The sequence below is a fragment of the Rhizopus delemar genome, genomic scaffold, assembly GCF_000149305.1.
Source record: "Rhizopus delemar RA 99-880 supercont3.10 genomic scaffold, whole genome shotgun sequence".
Taxonomy (NCBI): domain Eukaryota; kingdom Fungi; phylum Mucoromycota; class Mucoromycetes; order Mucorales; family Rhizopodaceae; genus Rhizopus; species Rhizopus delemar.
Window position 1 is genome coordinate 1,744,375 of NW_027137836.1, and position 21,163 is coordinate 1,765,537.

The 21,163-nt window shown below is 33.9% G+C and overlaps 10 protein-coding genes across 10 annotated transcripts; 5 read left to right on the top strand and 5 right to left on the bottom strand.

Moving 5' to 3' along the window:
* Nucleotides 1-1,055: 1,055 nt before the first annotated feature.
* Nucleotides 1,056-2,009, bottom strand: RO3G_12631 (18S rRNA biogenesis protein RCL1; the record flags this gene model as incomplete). The annotated part of the gene is made up of 4 exons (XM_067667215.1): nucleotides 1,056-1,434; nucleotides 1,483-1,733; nucleotides 1,788-1,859; nucleotides 1,929-2,009. 4 exons carry the CDS (start codon nucleotides 2,007-2,009, stop codon nucleotides 1,056-1,058), a joined length of 783 nt encoding a protein of 260 aa, XP_067523316.1.
* Nucleotides 2,010-2,625: 616 nt separating this feature from the next.
* Nucleotides 2,626-3,156, top strand: RO3G_12632 (uncharacterized protein; the record flags this gene model as incomplete). The annotated part of the gene is made up of 3 exons (XM_067667216.1): nucleotides 2,626-2,728; nucleotides 2,800-3,027; nucleotides 3,098-3,156. 3 exons carry the CDS (start codon nucleotides 2,626-2,628, stop codon nucleotides 3,154-3,156), a joined length of 390 nt encoding a protein of 129 aa, XP_067523317.1.
* A 3,060-nt stretch (nucleotides 3,157-6,216) lies between these two features.
* Nucleotides 6,217-7,599, top strand: RO3G_12633 (uncharacterized protein; the record flags this gene model as incomplete). The annotated part of the gene is made up of 3 exons (XM_067667217.1): nucleotides 6,217-6,397; nucleotides 6,454-7,388; nucleotides 7,582-7,599. 3 exons carry the CDS (start codon nucleotides 6,217-6,219, stop codon nucleotides 7,597-7,599), a joined length of 1,134 nt encoding a protein of 377 aa, XP_067523318.1.
* Nucleotides 7,600-8,803: 1,204 nt separating this feature from the next.
* RO3G_12634 (uncharacterized protein) lies at nucleotides 8,804-10,039 on the top strand (the record flags this gene model as incomplete). The annotated part of the gene is made up of 5 exons (XM_067667218.1): nucleotides 8,804-8,905; nucleotides 8,960-9,101; nucleotides 9,157-9,212; nucleotides 9,267-9,803; nucleotides 9,911-10,039. The coding sequence occupies 5 exons, from the start codon at nucleotides 8,804-8,806 to the stop codon at nucleotides 10,037-10,039; spliced, it is 966 nt and encodes a 321-aa protein (XP_067523319.1).
* A 1,211-nt stretch (nucleotides 10,040-11,250) lies between these two features.
* On the bottom strand, nucleotides 11,251-12,549 carry RO3G_12635 (uncharacterized protein; the record flags this gene model as incomplete). The annotated part of the gene is made up of 2 exons (XM_067667219.1): nucleotides 11,251-12,014; nucleotides 12,165-12,549. 2 exons carry the CDS (start codon nucleotides 12,547-12,549, stop codon nucleotides 11,251-11,253), a joined length of 1,149 nt encoding a protein of 382 aa, XP_067523320.1.
* A 601-nt stretch (nucleotides 12,550-13,150) lies between these two features.
* On the bottom strand, nucleotides 13,151-13,447 carry RO3G_12636 (uncharacterized protein; the record flags this gene model as incomplete). The annotated part of the gene is made up of 2 exons (XM_067667220.1): nucleotides 13,151-13,291; nucleotides 13,334-13,447. 2 exons carry the CDS (start codon nucleotides 13,445-13,447, stop codon nucleotides 13,151-13,153), a joined length of 255 nt encoding a protein of 84 aa, XP_067523321.1.
* A 1,415-nt stretch (nucleotides 13,448-14,862) lies between these two features.
* On the top strand, nucleotides 14,863-16,430 carry RO3G_12637 (uncharacterized protein; the record flags this gene model as incomplete). Its single annotated transcript, XM_067667221.1, has 2 exons — nucleotides 14,863-16,309; nucleotides 16,396-16,430. The coding sequence occupies 2 exons, from the start codon at nucleotides 14,863-14,865 to the stop codon at nucleotides 16,428-16,430; spliced, it is 1,482 nt and encodes a 493-aa protein (XP_067523322.1).
* A 448-nt stretch (nucleotides 16,431-16,878) lies between these two features.
* Nucleotides 16,879-18,893, bottom strand: RO3G_12638 (uncharacterized protein; the record flags this gene model as incomplete). Its single annotated transcript, XM_067667222.1, has 2 exons — nucleotides 16,879-17,028; nucleotides 17,136-18,893. The coding sequence occupies 2 exons, from the start codon at nucleotides 18,891-18,893 to the stop codon at nucleotides 16,879-16,881; spliced, it is 1,908 nt and encodes a 635-aa protein (XP_067523323.1).
* A 606-nt stretch (nucleotides 18,894-19,499) lies between these two features.
* Nucleotides 19,500-20,388, top strand: RO3G_12639 (uncharacterized protein; the record flags this gene model as incomplete). The annotated part of the gene is made up of 7 exons (XM_067667223.1): nucleotides 19,500-19,514; nucleotides 19,568-19,647; nucleotides 19,704-19,808; nucleotides 19,864-19,945; nucleotides 19,998-20,137; nucleotides 20,185-20,263; nucleotides 20,323-20,388. 7 exons carry the CDS (start codon nucleotides 19,500-19,502, stop codon nucleotides 20,386-20,388), a joined length of 567 nt encoding a protein of 188 aa, XP_067523324.1.
* Nucleotides 20,389-20,501: 113 nt separating this feature from the next.
* RO3G_12640 (uncharacterized protein) lies at nucleotides 20,502-20,829 on the bottom strand (the record flags this gene model as incomplete). Its single annotated transcript, XM_067667224.1, has 2 exons — nucleotides 20,502-20,602; nucleotides 20,649-20,829. The coding sequence occupies 2 exons, from the start codon at nucleotides 20,827-20,829 to the stop codon at nucleotides 20,502-20,504; spliced, it is 282 nt and encodes a 93-aa protein (XP_067523325.1).
* Between the last annotated feature and the right edge of the window lie 334 nt (nucleotides 20,830-21,163).

The window sequence follows — 21,163 nt, forward strand, 5'->3', positions numbered from 1 at the left end:
TCAGTGATCATTCTTCAATCAAACATGTCAATTATTGGATCTATGCTCACAATTACTCATTTACCTGCCAACTGATAGAAGAATATAAATAGTAGACTTTGTAATGATTTCTTTTTAACAATTAAGATTGTTTTAAATAAAGTTCAGTCTCAAAAAGTATTCTTTTGGTTTTATTGCTATTTTGATAATTACCTTACCAGAACATAACAGGCATCCGTCTTTTATTTTTTAAGATCGGGAATGAATATCTTGTTGGTGGCTTCTGATGCTGGTTAATTTCCCCCTTCGTATTTGGAGACGTCTCTTGCGTATTTTTTGCTGGTTGTAAGTATCTCAGGTGAGTGAGTTTTGTCAATAATTTAACATGGAAAAGTTGATCTACCCGTCTTTTTTCTTCTGTGTTAAGTCTTGCAGCAAATTGCTGAAAAAGTGTTTCCAGTTGTTCGGGTGTGAGGTTGATACTTTGTTGATCTTGTGTCACATTTACATTATGTTCGATGTTGTTCATATCCTGTTCTACGAATGCACTAGTATCACATTTGGAGTTGGTATGGAGGCAGCCAAGTTTGGATCAGGTACACCATACAACCATTTTTAGTTAGCCCATGTGTAAAAAAAAAGCTTTCATGAATTGTGACAATGATTTCTAAAAAGTATATCTTAAGAATTCAACTCTATCAATAATGATCAAGAGAGTGCGAACAGCATTTTGAATACATAAAATCTTAATGTATGGCAGTGGCTAAAAGTTAATCCAAGGACACAGAATGACTGATTTACTTGGCAAATTGCTCTGTACATTTGTGATACACAAAGAAGGAAATATGTCCATACTCTCGGGAAATGAGTTATAGAACGAGAACTTAGATCGACTTTGCTGTATTACAGAAGATTTTTATAAATATATTTTGTAAGATTCCGTATTATCTAGCCAGCCCTCTTTTTTTTTTTTTTTTTTTTTATAAACTGATAGAATAAAAAAGATAAAAAGTCATTGTAAATCTTGACAAAGAATATTTACAAGCAATGCATGTGTACTCTGATTATTGTTTTTATTAAGTTGTCTTTTTGTTATGATTAACATAGCCAATACCCATACATGTCATAAGAATTGTGTCGTTTGATGTATCTGGTTGAATCTTAAAAGAAACCCCAAAAAAAGATTTGATGTCTCGTAAATACTGTATAGTAAAGGCAGAAAGGTCACCGATCCTAATCTTGCTAACATCTTCAGGCGCCAAAATCATTAATAATATATTTAGCCATTGACTTGTTGTATCAACACACCCTCCTTTACGAATTTCACTCAATAATAACTTTGCAGCCATAATGCCAACATCCTCTGGTGTTTGTCCTGGTTCTGCTGCTTTTTCTGCAGAAAGTAATACATCTGTATTTGATTCAGCTACTAAAGATAATGCAAATCCCGGTGATCTATAATACTTTAGTTTACAATCGTTTACTTTACATCATTCTACCTACTTTCCACTTTCTGCTCCTTTGTATACATCTGTGTAAATATAAATATCGGGAATGTATCTATTTAATAATGAACGTGCAGATTCAACTAGACGATTGGCTGTTTGAGGAGATACTCTGGTACAATAAGCAATACCACGCACTCGTTTAATACGTCCTTCTTCTGTAAACTGAACTGGCTTTAATTGACGGATGGGTACACAAGAAAATACGACTTCACCGCCACCTAAAGGAGGGGCACCTCTTTTTGTAATCTATTTTGCAATATGATAAGAATGGCAGTAGCAACGTCTTGTGCCTTTTCCTACCTTCAATTCTAGATTTTGATCTACACCATATCGTTTTAATTGTGGTAATAAAACTGTACGAATAATGTCAACCTATAAAAATACTCTAAGCACTTGTTTCCTTTCATTGACCTCCTACTATTATATTATCGTCATTCTTACCGATGGATCGATGTGGTCTGATGTGATTCCTTCTAGTATTAAAACAAAGGGTTTTTTCGAAAATGGCGCAAGTGCAACCATTGGCTCTAAGTAATAGCTAATACTTCTGTCTGTTCCACAGTCATGTTGAATCCGTCCACCTTCAATGGCACCTGGTCTATATAAAATGGAGGTACCTAAAAAAGGAATAGATAAGGATTGAAATAGATCTTTCCAAATGCAGATCTTTGCTAACCTGTATAGCTAATTTCTATAACTGAACCATTGGTGACTTTCTCTAATAGGTTAAGAAACTTTATTTCAAAATCTAATATAATACAATGTTAGATATTTGTATGGAATAGATAAATACATGCATGAAGATTTGAAAAATACCTCTCAAACCGGGATTTTCATCGTCAGATCTAATTTTTTCTATGCGAATAGGCTTCCCACTTAGGGTAGAAAGTATCAAACGTTGTCTAAGATAATTGTAGCCTTCAAACTTTAATATATTACTCATTTTGTTTTATAAAAAAAAGAGAGCTGCTAGTTGAATAGGAAGAGCCATTGACTGTTTCTGTCATTTCAGTGGCTTGGAATTTTATGCGAAAAGGTACGCTATGAACGCCTGGCCCAATTTACGTCACCAGTGCATTTTGAAGAAAATTTTCGGACTTACTCTATTTCTTCATCTCTCTTTTCTTTTTACATCAAAATGACAATTGGTGTTCCTATTAAACTCCTTCATGAAGCACAAGGCCATATCATTTCCTTAGAGCTGAAAACTGGTCAACTTTATCGTGGAAAATTATTAGAAGGTAAAACATTAAATTTATTGGATTTAAATACATATTTTTTAATTGTGTATCTTTTTATCGTTTGCCAATAGCTGAAGATAATATGAACATTCAATTAAAAGACATCACCGTAACCGCACGCGATGGAAGAGTATCTCAATTGGATCAAGTTTACATTCGAGGATCTCATGTTCGATTTTTCATTGTGCCAGACATGTTAAAGAACGCACCCATGTTTAAGGGTGCTGGCCCAGGAGGTTTGAAGGGAAGAGGTATCGGTTTAGGTAGAGGAAGAGCTACTGTTGCACGTGCTCAACAAGGTATAAAAAGAAAATAGAAAGTATTGTCTTCTTGTTTTTTAAAGTGTATTTTTTTTTAAAAAAAAAATAGCAAGAGGTAGAGGTGTACGTGGTGGATTCAGAGGACGCGGTGCTGCACCCAGATATTAAATTTAATCATGAATATTTTTGTAAAAGAATAAAGATTGCATTTGTGTATAAAGAAATTATGCATTAATACATACACAAGAATCTTTGGAGCGAAAAGCTACCAAATTCGAAGCCAATTTAAAAATTTGATTCGACTGGATCTATTAATAGAACAAGTAGAAGAAAACAAACTCATACATACAAAAACATGCTTACAGAGCTTGAATATCCGTGAGTTGATAAATCAGGAAAATTACGCGAGACTAGGTTTAGCCATAAAATAAAAATCTAAAAAGGAAAGGTAGGACCTGTGAACGGAATTTCCAAATTCAGATAGATGAATGGCTTGAGTATGATTGATATTAAGCATTCGCTTGAGCCTCGTTATCTTTTCTTTCTTGCTTTACAAAACTCAATATTTTTGCTTTATTATGGAACTCGCAAAGTTTTATGACCATGTATATCCATTTAATTCACGATCAAAGAGAAAGGTTTGAAATTGCTGATGCAGTTATACCATTTATCTTTCATAATATTTCAATCAAGATGCAAGGTAACAACAAGTAAGATAAAAGAATACTTTACTCAGAGTGTTACAAAATAATAAGTTATCCCTTTTCATTTTAACTATAATGCTTTTGTCCTTTCTTCTCACAGATATCATCTTTTAAATGAATAAAGCTAGGCTATTTTTGAGTATTGCTTACGGAATGTTTGCTTTAGATCATTAAACTACGCATCGCAAAAATATTCTTTTCAGACAAAAGAACTTCATGTTCTTTCGGCTGTATGCACATTTAACAATTTGTATTGAATCAAAAAACCAGACATAGGGCTTTCTTCTTTTCAATAAAATAATATAAGCTATAACATAATACTTTTGTTTACCTATGCGTGATTCTATTTTCCTACCCCAAGCATCATTTGAATACATTCTGAGATCGAAATGCTTCACGAGCTTTTTGTTTAAATCAGTTTTTTTATTATTACAGTGATCCATCATTACAATCCAAATAGCGCGATATATCTTCAATCATGCAGCATACATAAAGTTTATCCATCACCGTCAATAGAAGTATACATTAAATATGATATTTTCATATGATTTTGCTGCAAAAACAAACAAGATAAAGACAAAATTTAAGCTGCTCATAAGTATGCACTTAATTTCACAATCTGCAGTAAAAGTTTTAATCAAAGTGAAGTCCATTTGCAGAAATGGTTTGTTATCAATGTATACCAAATATCTATTTCCCTTATAGGTGCTTAAACTGTGAACCTTTTTTTTTAAAAAAAAAAAACTTATTTCAACGCTTTTTATTTAAAACCTGTACATTCTAATATGATTCCTAAGATATAAATGTATTATAGTGTTATTACTTAAAAAATATGGTTATTTATTATATTGCAGGATTGATTCAGAATTGATAGTAACATGTCAATCGCCTAACCCATCTAAGCCAGGAGTGAATGGTTTGGTTATAATCATATGTATAGTGTGTACTTTAATTAGTCAATATGTTTTGATGTGCATCTGTTTGATTTTTAAGAAAGCAGATGTATTATAAAAGCTTCAGTATATGATTAAAAGTATTGAAAAAAAAGATTCAATAAAATGATAACATTAAAATGAACTTTTGAATTAATCAAGTTTATTACCAAGATATTTCCATGCATGGGACTTGTGTAAAATATCTAACACGTTCTCCTATTTCTTCGGCGAAAGATTTGATATAACCATTGTCTATTCAAAAAATTTCGTTCCTTTTGAATTTATAAAAGCCACATTCTCTTATGCTGTCTGATCAGGACAAGCTGATAACAAAAAGACTTTTCTCATTACGTCTATTTCCAATTGCAAAACAAGTATGATTTCCAGAGTGAATATATTCAGGGACATATTTTTATTCAAAATCCGTTTCAATCACAGACTCTGGCATCTTTCTGTGCATAAGCAAATGAAAAAGAAATCTAGTAGAACATCTGTATCTATTTTTGTGCTTTGCTCACAAAATTTTGTATACTATTTTATTACTTCTTAATATGTAGCGTACGGTTTAGTGTTTTTGGAGTTTAAAGCAGCAGTTCAAAATCTCACTAACTTTTTAAAATGTGTATACATAAAGCTTTACATATAAAGTACAGTGTTAGTAAACGTATGATAAAAAAAATACTTTTAAAAATCCTTCAAAAGCAATCATATTTAAATAGAACGGAAACATATTGAAGTGGCTTGTGTTGTATACTTTTCAAAGCAAATGATAATTGCACAAAGAATGATTGACAGATAAAAGCTGCGATAGGATACATGATGTCTTTATAATAGATCACATATGACTTTAGATATACATATATGAGTTGAAACATGAGCAATAGCATATACTAACATTAAATTTTGATGCTTTAGCTGTTGTCTTTCTCGATTTTTTTTTTTTTTTTTTTTTTTGTGTGAATAATAATAATTTTCTTGCTTTGCTAATTATCCTTCTTGATTAATTTTGTGCAAAGGTGAACAAACAAGATTTGTCACTATAGAAATGCTAAAAATATTTTTCTTAACCTGCTGTATTAATAACTCGAATCTTTAAGATAATCCTGCTAATGAAAATTCATAATCTTTGTATGAAAACAAATATCAAAGCTGAAGCTTTACATGCTTATCAAAGCGCCTCCGCTTATTAGACATTTATCAATAGCAACTACTAAAAATTTATTTCTGTCATTGATATATCGGCTTAAAGAGGTAATCACATATCTCTATAGTGTTTCAAAAGTGACTAGAAAAATACAAGAATTGGAATATGACAACTAAAAGAACCCAACAGAAAGCGGCATAAAATTATATCTTGTACCTCAATTTATTTGAGTCTCCGACCATTGCTTCTGTATCAACAAATGGATTCGTACCTCGCGCGTACTAACCTTTTTTGGAAGCTGCGGATTGAAAGTGTAATAATGCGTAAGTGATGAAAGCAATTTTCTGTGTTATTATTGGAAGGAATTTACCTTTTCCTTTATTTTTGTTCCTTTATTTTCTCTTTTTTTTTTGTGAGCACAGAGAATATCAAGTATATTTAAAGTATGTTAAAAAACTTCCAAGATTCCACATTCGAAACAGATTTTGGTGTCAAGAGTGTTGATGACAGCAGTGTTTTTAGTTCAAGTTTAGGTTTAAGCAAAAGACATTCTATGATTGCAACCTCTCAACTAATTTTAAAAGATGGGACAAACCATTTTCGAATGATTGTTTGTGGGGATTCAGGTATTTTTTTTGTCAAATATAAGTGAAAAAGCCACAAGCTAATTATTTTGTTTTAGGCATAGGCAAGTCTGCACTAGTTCAAGCTTTGTCTACTCTATCTGTCAACCAGTCTACCAGTTCGCTTGAGCCCAGTGAAAGTTTTGTTCCTTCCACAGATACTTGTATTGTTGACACATGTGGTTATGGTGCTACAGTACGACCTGACATAATTTTTTCCAAAACGAAAAGTTATCTTGAAAAACAGTTTGAGAAAACCAATAGCTTATTTCATCCATCTTGTCGAGATGACCAGCGACTGGTTTATATGGTAGAGCAAGCGTCTGCAATCCTAACCCATGTGGATGTCTGTTTATACCTTATTATGGGTCGGTTAAAACCTGTAGATATAGAGTATATGCGATGCATGCATGAACTAGTCAATATTGTACCAGTCATGATTCAACCTGACTTGTCCGTCAGAATGGATCAAATGATAGAACACCGCTTAGATATCATTCATATATTGTATCAAAATCAAATCAAGTTTTGTACATTTGGTTATACTCAAGATGAGATTATAGAGTACTGTAAACAAGCTAGCGCTTACTGTGTACCGTTTGTATTGAATTGGTCTTCAACTAAGCCATTGTTTCATGGATTAACTCATTTAAAGCAAGCCTTATTTAATACTCATTTAATTCATTTGAGAAAGCAAACAACCCACAAGTTTATTCAGTGGAGACGACAACAAGTACTGTCTATGAATAATACTAGTAGCAGTATAAGCAGCAGTATAAGTACTAGTAGCAGTGTCTATAGCTTATCTTCAGCAGAAAAGCAGAAGGTATCAGAGTATGTCAGTAAAAGACGTCATCAATTAGAGAAAGAGCTGTTGAAGCAAGATAAGGAATTAAAGCAAGAGTTTGAAAGGCGATCTAAGAAAAGCAAAAGAGATTACTTGTTAAAAGAATTTGGCTCCATCGAAAAGCAAGAGAGACAAGCAAACTACAATGTGAATATGTTTGCTACTGTCTTTTTTTCATGTTTATTCATCTTCATCATTTGCAACTATTTTAATAATAAAAAATATTGTCCGCCGCCGTAATTATCAGTGATGCTGTTCTTCCACAAATGCGAGATGCCTTTACCTTGGAGGACAGCGCCATGAGATTATATATGCATTATTTAACATATCTACTATAAAGCTGGTTGTGACAAGTTAAAAAGTATCACTTGGGATACAAATCATAACTGACAGTTAGGACACTTAAATTGTAAAGCGTTTAATGTAATCTTTATCAGGTTTAATTTATAAAGCATCTAGTGGCCACAGCAGTGATTCTTCAAACAGTAATATGTATGGGGTCTTGCTCATAAAATTGAACAAGCTGTTTTCTTGAATGTTTGCTTATGTAACTGCTAGTCTAATGGCTATATCAGAAATTTGATTGTTTGCTTTTTCTCAAACAGTAGCTGATCCCTTTATATACCTTTTTTATTAAAATCTTTAGTTTTTTTTTATCACGTTAATCTTTTGCATCATTCTGAAATTGTTGCTATCGTTAAAAGGCTGGAGGCATGCTGGAACAGACTACAACACCAGGCGCAGTACGGCTATTGAGTTTCTTAAAGAATTGCTTGCAACCCCTATAAATTTTCTCTTGAAAAAAATGCATAACAAAAAACATTTGTATATATTGCTTTATATGCACAAGACTTTAATAATTTTATTTAATTTCTACATTTCATCTTCGGTCTTATCTAATGACATGCTTTGCGTAGCTAGAAAGTAATACCAGTCCTCTTTTCTTAATCATTTTGGCAGATCAATGAACCAGACTTCCTGTTTCTGATTTGTAATTTTTTTTTTTTGAAAGATTTCTTGCTCATACCACATTAGAAAAATAGAATGAACGAATTAGAGACTGTAGATATTCATGTTGTGTGTTTATAAGCTAATGTTATTTTCATGGTAATGTTCTGTGTTAATCCAATGAATATTCAAGATAACTTTAAAGTAAAGCAACCTTATCGTTGACAATCAAAGATAAATACATGATTAATAAGCATTGATAACCTACCACTAATACTAAACGTTGAAAAATTGGCTACTAAAATAGTCAAAGATAGTTTCAATCCATATGAAAATAATGGCCATTTGGTCCTAAAACTGCCCTTCCTTGATTAAACTTTTGAAATTATACAGGTATGTAACATACAACTCATTTTTTATTGTTTTGAGACTAAAGCGACTAAATTGTGTTTACGATTTACAGGATTTAAATCCTTAAACAGTACTCTGAGCGCTATGCTTTATTCTTTTTTTAATATGCATTGTTTTGTTTGCAGTACAAAATTTCGTGCCTGAGTTTCAAATAAAAAGGGTCAAAAGACCATTCACTATTTGTTTCTTGTTTACTTTACAAAATGACGGTAACAGAGATGAACTCATTTCCACTTGGATACTTTTATATTGTATCCAAGATGCACGGTCTTGTTATAGACATACGCGATTCAGAAAATGCTACTGTAAAATACGTGTAAACTTTGTCTTTTATACAGAATTCTAAAGTATCTTGTTAGGTTGATTCAAAGATTGTAATGAACTCAAAGAAACTTCTTTCACCCGAAAGAGATAGTCAGCTATGGATTCATCAAGACGGTATATTGACCAACAAGTTAACTGGCCTTGTACTAGATATTAAGAGAGCCGAAAGTTTTATTGGTATACGTGAAAAATTGGCTGATGAGAAGTTGGGTGATATTAACTTTTAAAATAGCCATTTTTACTAGAGAGAGCCGATTGTATTTGGATCATATAAAAGAGCAAGAAACGGTAAGTAAATCGAATACAAAACTTCAAACTGAATTGAAAAAAAAAAAATTGCAGGATCAACGATTTGGTCATGAATCTGAAACCGGATACATATTTGCCTTATCTGACCCTGAAGTTGTCTTGGATATCCGACATGAAGACACAAACAAAGATGTTAGAGTGATGGTTTATCATAAAAAGCCAATTCAGAAAGCTTCTAACCAACTCTGGACAATCGAACCTGCCGACCCTCCAAAGCCTATCGATTCAGATGATGAAAATGAGGATGATGGTAAACGTGCTAGATTAAAGGCCTGGTTTGGTAACTGGAAAGGATGGGGTCACAAGCGTCACCAAGTATTAGCTGAAGCTGATCTAGAGGAAGCCAACAAAAAGGTTTATAAGGAAAAAAAGGTGAATGCAAGGCAAGTGCTCTTCATCTGTTTGATTAACATAAGTTCTCAACTATATTTTATTTTCAGCTTGGAGCTAATTGCAGCCGCCGTTGCATTTGAAGCAGTCAATATGTGGGAGAAAAAACAAAAAGAAGAAGGCAAAGACATCCACCATCCTACTGCAAAAAAATTGATTGCTGCCTTTGTCGTTGCCGAGGTAATTAGCGAATCGCATCATAAATCACTTTTGATCATCCTTTTTTTTTTTTTTTTTTTTTTTTTTTTTTTTTTTTTTTTTTTTTTTTTTTTTTTTTTTTTCTATAGCTTGTAAAGCAAATTCAAGAGAGAAACACAGAAATGGACACTGATGAAGATGATCACAAAAAGGAAATGATGACTAACATGGCAATCAAGGCTGCTACTAATCTTTTTGAATCTAAGCATGGATTTTAACAAAAATACCACGTCGCATATACCGTTCATAGGCAAAATGTATATCCTCAATGAGAGTGATTCTTTGAATAAACTTCTTGTTCATCTAAGCTTAAAACGATGTGTATACTATGTACAATTAACAGAAAAAGACTAGTTTCAGAGGACTATTGAAGAAAAAAAAAATTTTTTTAGAAGTTACCATTGACATTTACAAACATGCTATGCTTCAGTTGCACAAAAAAGTATTGTTTTAATCTAATTTTGAAACATTCTAATGTTCATATATAGACTATTATTGGAAGAATGGACATATAATCTCCGGGTCTTTCTAAAGCATACTTCCCACGTAAAAAAACCTTGCAATATTACAGTTATCAAATGGATGTAAAAATCTCACGATACCAGTGACCAATATAAAGCTTCGATATATCAAAAACTTGATTGAATAATAATCTGAAAGAAGGGTTATATTTGTTTTCTGCTATTTTTGTAAAACTGTCGTTAAAGGAACGTCTATTTTTTTTTTTTTCTTCCAATTTAAAAATTCTAGAAATAGTCAACCGTTAGTTGGGATCTGGTGGATAACTGAAAAGAGGATATTGTGAGAAATTTAGACTTTTATTAGATTATACTGTTCGTGTTGCACAAGCGGTATGTTTAAACAAAGAGTGTGAATCTGGTTGTTTCAATTTTACTGTTGACCCGTCAGCTCCCTATCAAACAATTCAACGACTGATCAAATTTAGTCCTTGAAACTATTGTTAGATTACACCAAATAAGACTTTTGTTCACAAGAATGACTCTAAATATCATTCTTTGTAACCTTTAGAAAACAATAAAGATATCACAACCTTTTTATTTTCTTGAAAATTTTGGATAATTTAAGCTGACAAGTACTCTATTATAGTTTAATATTATCTTTTTTGAAATGATTAGTTGAAGTTTATTGATTTGGAGAGATGAATTAAGATGGGCGTAGATTATGAAGCATTATATTAACAATACTTTTGATTCACAAGTTTAATAATCAAGTTGTACAAATCCCCTCCTCTGTTTGCTTTCACGAGTAAAAGGATATAAAATAGGATAAGCTTATCACGTGTAGTATTAAAAGAAATTTTATAGATTTTTTATTTGGTTTCATACATGTAATACTCTAACAAGGATAATAAGAAAGTGGAATAAAGAAAAAGGTATATAAAGAAGAGATAAAAATAAGCATAAGTTGTTTATAGTTCCATATGAACACCCATAAGTATCGTTCTATTATCTGATGTTTCATTACTTGACTCTGTTCCTTGTTCGATACTGATACTGCTGGTGATACTGTTACGAGAAGGTAAATGAATTTCGTTATTGTTATTAGATCCACTAGATGTGTTATTGATTGTGGTTGTAGTAGTAGTAGTAGCAGTAGTGGTAGTGGTAGCAGTAGCAGTGGCTGTGTCTACTGAATGTGTGGTTGGTATTCCAGTAGAAAGAGTTGAAGTATGTCTTTCTATACACCACCAACGATGTCCATCAGCCCATGCTTTACTTTGACATGATTTTGAACAATATTTTGCCTTTCTACATCGTCTACATTTTGCAAATTCTCGAGGTTGAGTTTCCCATTTTCTGCAAGACAAATTGGCGCAACGCCGAAGACCACCTCGTGTTTCATCTTTTCGACAAGCGTTTCGCATAATGACACCAGCCCAATACTGAATAGGACTGGGTTGGATACGATTACAAAACTGTTCGACAACACTAAAGACGTCTTTGCTATAAGCTGTGTGAAATAACTCTCGAATGTGAGCATATTTTGATAGATAGGCTAATAGTTGTAAACAAAGCAAGATATCTTCTTCGCGACGAAATACTTGTTCATCCTTATTCTTCTTTATCTCTCTGTGAATACGATTATGACGCCTTTGTGCAGAATCAATTTTCACATAGGGAAATGTTGAACGGCGTAATGATGGTTTGTGTGAAGCAGAAGGATGGTGATTTCCTAAAAAGTAAAAAAAGTTGGTGAGTGCCCACATCATTTAATTGCATAAGTTTCGGAATATCAAACCTGCTGGTATTATTTTTTGAGTATCATCGTCTATTGCAATAAATAGAATTAAAACAAAAACAACAAAACAATGCTCATTCTTACCTTTTTGTTTCAAGGTTTTGTTATTCAAAATATTTAATATAAAAGGAATCACACCAGCGTCAACTACTTTTGTTCTAATCTGTTCTGTTCCTCGAACACCAATGTTCACAATACTTTGAAAAGCAAGAGTCCACTTCCAAGAAGTCAAACGATCAACTCTACTTGAAGCGCTGAGCAAGATTCGAACAAGTCTTTCTAAACCCCCATCGAGACATAATATTTCTCTTATACGAGGTGAAGTTGAAGTCAAATAAGCGAGATGAGTTAAAGAGTTGACTAGTGGCAGTGTCGCTGTACAGTCCAATGCTCTTCTATCGTAAAGTGCTGAAGTAATACAGATAGTTGCTCTGTTTTGAGAAGGAAAACTAAAATTGGGTTCTCTCATTATTAATGAAAAAAGAAAGAAAGAAAGAAAGAAAGAAAGAAAGCTGCAGTCTTCATTTGATCATCATACCCTCCCCCCCTCTTTTGTATACGTAAACACCAATTAGAAATGAATGAAACAACTCAGATTGACTCCGACATGTTATAATATACTTGAAACACTATCTATTGATGAGTGATCAAGAATTTGAAAATAAGAGTGCTTTAAAATGATTCTGAATGCCAACAAACATCCGCTGCAGGAGAAGGAGGGGGGGGAGAAGGGAGGAAGAGGGTGATATAAAAAAATGCTGTTTCATTATGACTGCGGTACATGCTTAGGCAGATGGATGCGTAAAAAAGTGTTGATTGTATGAAATAAGCTCAACTGTGGATTGTTTTATATGCCGTAAGTGTTGCTTATTAATTAGAGGATTCATGTTAAGATGGAGATTAAATAAATTTGCATGTGTGAGAATGAGGTATGAAAGAGTGAGCTGAGTAAGTTTAGTGGAGATGATATCACAAACAAGTTTAGTTGTGATTCTTTTTCTTATTGAATATGAGAAAGAGGATATTAGAGGGCTGTGAAGAGAGGTACTAAAAGGATTGAGTTCATTATATTATTTTAAAGTATTTTGATTGGGATAATAAACATTTGAAGGTAATTGAAGTGTTGAAAAAGGAGAATAGGGTGGTGGTGAGGTATCGGTCGAGATGTAATGTAAAAGGTTGTATCTGTTATCAAATTCGATAGTGATTGCCTAAAAGATTAAATATCATCTCCATTCTCTTTCTCTACTTACATAAATTGATGTAGGCTGAGTAGACAAAACTTGTTCAGGAGTCAAATAGGTCAACTTGAAGTTTATTCCTCGTACATTCTCTGTGGCGTTCATACAACAACATAACTTCAACATTTCTCTTTCAAACTAAGAGTGTTATTAATTCTGATACCTAACGTAGTCATACCTTTCTCTGTCTTTTACTTTTCCAAAAGAGTGATAGAATACTAAGAAATGAAAACAGGAAGGGAATGATTAGGATGATCTCTACATGATTTGTATAATGCATCGTGCTCATTATCATCAATAAAACAAAAAAAGTAAAGCAAACGATCCAAGTGTTGATTGCGGCTGGAACAAACGGAGGGTGCTTCTGAGCCATGCTATTGAACGTATTCATGATCCTAAGAAACTCACAAGTACTCAGCTAACCTATATTTATCAATACAGTATTCATTCTCTGTCAAACAACTTTTACTGTACACATCCTTCTAAATCAGAGCTATAATGATCAGCAAATCGACCTTTATCATATACGCAGTGCAAGGACTTCATTTACGAAATTGAAAAAAGAAAAGAAGAATATAATCAGGAGATACTCATTTAACCAATTATTATAAGGAGAAAAAAGAGAGCGAGAGACGGGGGAAATGAGGATCATCTTGTTCTTTATAGTTCACGGTAGTCACCATCATCATTTAAACTCAGTACACTTCCTAGGTTGAATTAAATCACAGCAGAACACTATTTTATTCATTTAACCCATTTGGGGTAATTATTGTTTCCATGACTACATTTGATTCATGATTGAGATTATTTCACTATTTTTATCCTGCATCTGACACGTTTATTAGTTGATCCCATTTGCCTTTCTTATCATCACCCCGTTTAATCAATCACTAGGCAACAATCACTTTTTCACCTCATCTTTTGCTTGCCTCACCCATCTGAACCTCCCCCCCTTTTTTTATCGTGTAACTATGACTGTCAACTTTCTCACGCTTCACGAATAAAAGTTAAAATGTGTTGATTTATCTAGAATACGAGAATGGAGAGCAAATTGGTTTTATTTTTTTATAATAAAAAGGATTATTTCTTAATTTTTTAAACAAGTTCTTTAGAAGACTTTCAATTGCTTATAAAAAGAATCAATTAAAAAAAAAAAGGTTTACCTAAAATGGTCAATAAATAGAAAGACTTGTTTAGACAATACGAAATGGAAAGATAAAAAAAAAAAAAAAAAAAGAAAAAAAAAGTCAAAGGATGTTACGCAAATCTGTCCATGTCCTTTTCTATCTCACATGTCCATCCTAAATCAAATAAACTCTTATTTTTTTTATTTTATTCTTTTTTTTTTAATGAATTAAAAAGAAAGTTTATATTCTTTTTTTTTTTAAAGAAAATAAATGAAAAAGTCAAATACATGTTACAGACATCGACCAGAGATAGTAAAGAAGAGAGAAAGAGATGATTTCGATTACGATAGAATAGAAAAGGTAAAAGACAAAGTAAAGAAAGATGATTCTGATAAAGAAGGGGATGATTAGGAAATGAAAAAGATATCAAGTTCAGATAAAGAAGCAATCAATCATATCTGGTCTTTATTTGCTGCAGCACCTTCAGATCAAAGGATCCTTATTCTCAAAGGTATCCTTTCTACTTGTTGTATGCCTCAATTATCTTTTATATTTAATGCTACAAAACCTTTATTACGTATCGACTTTGTTGCCATCCTACCAAAAGAGATCAATCTGACCATCTTTTCCTATTTGGACGCAAAGACACTCTGTCATGCTGCTCAAGTATCCCAGACATGGAAAGAGATTGCAAATGATGATTTACTTTGGCATCAAATGTGTGAACAACATATCGATAAAAAGTGTATAAAATGTGGATGGGGATTACCTTTGTTGGATAAGAAAAGATTGAAAAGACAGAATACAAAGAATCAACCTGCTTTCAAGAAAAGGGCTGTACATCAACAAGTTAAATCAATCATCAAAAGACCTTGGAAAGATGTTTACAGTGAACGAATGGTGGTAGAAAGGAATTGGCGTAACAATCAACACAATCTCTTGCGTCTCCAGGGACACACAGATGGCGTGATGTGCATCCAATTTTGTGAAATATCAAAATTAGTCATCACTGGTTCCCTTGATAAGACCATACGTGTTTGGCATTTGGAAACCGGTGAACTCATCCGGACTTTGATAGCTCATTCTGGTGGTATTCGTTCCCTTCAATTTGATGATGCTAAACTTGTGACGGGATCGATGGATAAGACATTAAGAGTATGGAATCATCATACCGGTCAGTGTATTCGTACCTTAGAAGGTCATTCTGGTCCTGTACTTGACTTACATTTTGATGAACGTATGATGGCCAGTGGATCAACAGATCATACGGTTCGTGTGTGGAATTTTGATATCGGAGAATGTTGTACTTTGTTGGGTCATACAGATTGGGTGAATTCGGTAAGGTTATGTAAAGAGGGCAAGATGTTGATATCCAGTAGTGATGACACAACCATCCGTCTTTGGGATCTTTCAACACGTTCATGTACCAAAATATTTCAGGGACATGTCGGACAAGTACAAGTCGCTCTTCCTAGTCCTGATGGATTCAGACACTGTCTTGTAAATAGTTCATCAGAAAGCCCAAACACATCCTCAACCTCTTCCATCCTTCAACCTTTAACTAATTCATCCATCATCATCTCAAGTTCACTTGATAATACAATCAAATGTTGGGATCTTCAAACAGGTCAGTGTGTTCGTACCCTGTTTGGTCATATCCAAGGTGTCTGGGCACTTGATTTTGATAAACTTCACATCATCTCTGGTTCTCATGACAAGACAATTCGAGTGTGGGATACAGCCAGTGGTCAGTGTCTTTATGCGTTAGAAGGACATCATGAATCGGTGAGAACTGTAAGATTGAGTGATACGAGAATTGTATCTGGAAGTGATGATGGTGAGGTTATCATTTGGGATTTTGGTAGAGTCATAAAATAAATAAATGATGCAATAAGACAAGTATGTGTTACAAGTGGCATAAATCTATTTTATATGTTTTTTTCAAAGAATATCGCAATCAAATGTGCTCCAATGTTCAATAAAGTCTGAAATAAGAAACGAGGAGCAAATATTTTCCATGTCATCAAGTGTCTTTTTAAAATAAATACAAAAATTGAACATAAACAAGTCGGTATACTTTGCATCAGAACCAATAAATAAAGTGACTTTTTGTTTTCTTTATCCGATTCTGGCAAGAGAATCAACCAACCTATCCAGGATATCAAATAACCTGTCAAAGTCGAAAGGGTCACAAGTATCATCCCACCATAATAACTCATCTCGTCAAACCCAACAAAGGCTGCTTTCCAAGGTAAAGAAGTAAAGGTGGCTTGATGTCCTGTGACAAAAAAGAGGTGATGTCCATAATACTGCAAAATCATCAACCTCAGCAAAAGACTTGAACCATCACCTTCGTTCAACAGACTCATCATCCAGCAAGAACCAAATACGATCATGGCCCCTAACGGACGCTGAATCATCCCCAACACATTACTCCACAATAACAGGATCGACCAAGCCTTTTGAGATCTTTTCAATCGACTTGTACAAAACACATGAATCATACAAAACAAACTTGACCCATAGACCAGACGAGGCAAGTAAACATTTAGTATTTTCCGAATCACAATCGGGAGCTCTCTGTTTGTTTCAAATGTGCTTTGATAGACCTCTTGAACGATCCTTATCATCACCATCACACAGCATAACCCATAAATTCCTCTAATCATCCTCTCCTCCTTTCCTACCTTATCCTTCATCACCCTCGACAGATGGCTCATCAACACAGAGATCAATCCAAGAAAGCAAAATAAGAAAAAGGTTTGAAGTCGGTCATCAAAGGATAAAGTGTCATGTTGAATGTATCTGCAATATGGAAATTGCTCTTCGCGACATTGGCCAGTGATACTGTTGAGTCGGATGACGACCAAAAACAAAAGGGGTGCCTTGGCTGCTCGAACAAGTTTTTTGACTGTAGGCTGTTGGATTGCACAATTCTTAATGAGCCAGATAAAGGTCAAGGCAGAAAGGATGTGCTTTGTACTATAGTCTTCCCAAACCACATAACTATTGGATCCCAACGTAAGCGATTGAATCAAACTAATCATCAAAACAATCATCCTGTCAGAAAACAAGGAAGACTCTTTATCAAATGCACCCAACAGCAAAAGTGCAGTAGACGACAATAAAAAGACACCTATCCAATCTGTCATGTTCATCTTTTCAAATGATCCACCTTGCAATACAACCATCACACAAACAGCTAATGATATGGACATTGCAAGCAAAGGATAAAATCTGCCTTGATATTTACTGATCATTAACCAGATCGACAGACAAGTACCAAGGACCAAGAGAATAATTCCCAGCAGCATTGACCCTGCGTCAAAATGTGCCCAGATGGATTCACAGTATTTGATGGTACTCGTCAGAAAAGCATCATACTCGAGTAGTGCATTTTCTAATTGTTCTTGAAATCGATAGAGCTCATCTGCGGATAGTGCGGATATGTTGGAGAGAGAGGCGATAAAAGAAGTCTGAGAGGCAAGTTCAAACAGAATGTCGTCTGCATGGTGGAAATGTTGAAGGATAGGCTCCAGAAGGATAAGAGAAAAATCTGCTTGTTGTGTATGTTGAGAATAATGGATGAGATAATCACGAACCTGTAAGGCATTCATCCGAAACTGTCCGATCATATAAAGTAAGTTTCGCATCTTATTGTCCAAATGTCCCCCAGGCAAAAGCACGTTGGGAACAATAGCACCGAGATTCCCAAATGGTATCGGTACCTGAAATAAATAGGCCAAAGTGGGCACTAGATGAATTTGAGCAATAACAGGATATCTTGTCGCATCATATTCTAGTCTCTCTGATATGGATCCTATGTCATAACCAAGCCGTTTTGCTCTGGCATCATGGATACGCGTATAAAGTTCTTGATAATACTCATCTTCATGAAGCAGAGGTCGACCGGAATAGACAAACAGCGTGCTCATCACCTCCTCCAAGCTTTCTCCTCCATGATCGCCTTCGGGAGACATGCCGTGATCTCCCATGAGAACAAGCAGCGTGTTGTCATTCACCTGGTGTAAGATTCGCTCAATCACACTGTTCATTTGATCGAGCTTCCTAGCCATATTTGGATGAGCAGGGCCATGTGTATGACCACAGTGGTCTACACCCAAAAAGTGTGCAACAGCAAGGTCCCAGTGTCTGCCTTGGTCGTCTTCTTCCATCAGTGGCCAAAGATGGGACAAGATGGCGTTGTCTACTGAATCAAGATCGAGCATCTTAAAGCTATCACTATCAAATGTGCGTTGGGGATGATCAAAAACATCAGGATAGAGGTGAACCCAAGTGTCGTCTCCCATAAAGTAAATCGAGTTAAATCGACTCTTTAGATGGTGTAAGAGGTGATCTTCTTGTACGGCTGATGAAGCGAAATTCGAGCCAGCGTCAATAAACGTCGGTAGGGAGCCAGTCATAAGGCCCTTGACACGTTGCATAGTAGTTGTGGGAGGATCCGCACGAAATTGAAATAAAAGAGATGATTGAGGATGGTTGTTTAAGAGGTGTTGAATGATGGGAATTTTGTTAAGGTAATGACGGTCAGTGATGTTGCTGCTTGCTACGAAATCAAAGCGTAATGCATCAATAACAATAAAGATGGCGCGATCGAATGGTTTTCCTGGCTGAATGATGGGTAATAAAGATGTCGACGAAGGTGATGACAGTGGAAATTGCTCCCAAGGGGTACGTGAATGGCCACGAATATCAAACGTTTGCCGCGTCAGTAAAAACCCTTTTAGAAATATATAAATGCCAATCACTTGAATACATGCTTGTATAATAAACAATGTTCTAAGTGACGGCTGAAAGCAAAACCGCATTAAAATAGATAAATGAAAACGATCTGTGTTCAACTGAATAAAGGGGAGAAAAGAGGTGTGTGGCTAAAATTAAAACAGTCACAACGTTGAACCTTTTGTTGAAGCAATAAAAAAAAAAAAACTCTTATTTGTTTTCAGTAAGCTAATATATTAAAAAGAATGGATTCCAGTCATAGCAACGAAGCAGCTAGATTATGGAGAGTTTTTCGTACAGCACATCAAATGGTTCATGACAGAGTAAATAAAGCAGAATTGTCTTGGTATCAAATTGATGTTTATTTTTTTATTAGGGATATTTAGTTTCTCAATCAGAGCTTGATATGGATTTGGAATCTTTTAAACGCACATTTGCTCCTTCTGGAGATGTCGAGTAAGCTTAATATTAGATAGGATGTAGAATACTGACATTTACTTGTATACCTGTAGTCGAGATCAATTAACATTTGTTGTACAAAAGAAAGACGATCCCACCGACCAATTACTCGTCTTCTTCCCTAAAGACCCTTCAGTTGGCGTTAAACCTCTCAGAGTGTAAGAATAACAATGGCAAAATACATGTATTTTATGTAATGCATACTTTTTATAGTTATGTTGAACGTATGGCACAACAACAAATTCCAAAGGGTATTTGTATTTATCAAAAGAGCATGACTTCTTCAGCAAACAAGGTAAACAATAGTAGTCATGATATCTAAGACAAATTGACTGATTACAATACAGGTTATTCAACAATTGCCTTCAAAGCATACATTAGAATCCTTTCAAGAAAACGAATTATTAGTTAATATTACACATCATGTATTGGTACCTAAACATGAAGTATTAACAGCTGAAGAAAAATCTACTTTATTACAAAGATAGTGAGTGAAATAGGCTTAAAGAGTGAAATACTTATGATTATCTTTAGCCGTTTGAAAGAAACTCAATTGCCACGTATTCAACATACGGATCCAGTTGCTAGATATTATGGTTTAAAGCGTGGACAGGTAAGCAAAAAATAAAGTATACATGCAATTACTTAAATCTATGGATAAATCATGATTAGGTTGTAAAGATATTGAGAGAGAGTGAAACTGCTGGTCGATATGTCAGCTATAGATTGTGTATTTAATAAACAAAAAAAAAAAAAAAAATGAAAGTCTTTTTTTTTTTTTTTTTTTTCTTTTTTTATTACAAGATGAATGACCAGATTCATACCAATAAGTTAACTTTTTCTTTTCTTTTTCAATCCGTACGTTTCTTTTTCTTTCTTCCTGGATGAGGTGCACCATCTACTATACGTCTTACTAAAGGAAAAGCGCCTTCAGATGAAACTAAGACCTCTGCTGATGATATTAATATAAAATAATCTAATAATTTATGTTTATTTACTTTGAACCATGTCAGCCATACAATAACCACCTAAATTGGCTTGCCAGAAATAGAAATCAGATATGGATTGACCATTTCGATGTAGATCTTCTAGATCATTTTGGTGTTTATGAGTTAAAGGTAAAAATTCTTCTTCTTTTAATATTCCCCATTCTGGATGTGTAACTTTATCTAAAGCCATTTGCTTTTCTTGCCATGGTCTCATTATTCCATTAGAATATACATTTGGAGGATATTCTTGAATCATAGATCTTTGTTTATGTACTACTTTTTTGGGCATTTAAAATATAAAAAGAAGAAAGAAATAAAGAAGAAGAAGAAGAAGAAGAAAAAAAAAAAAGGATTTGTTTATTAAAGTTTTTTTTAAGGAGACGTTGTCTGTCAAAATATATATAAAAAAGTATACGTCATTTGTTATCTTTTTGTTTTCCTTTCTTTATTCTTTTCCTTGTAACGTATATTTCTCACTGCAAAATAATAAAGTAATACATAAGGAACACAACATGTTCTATAAG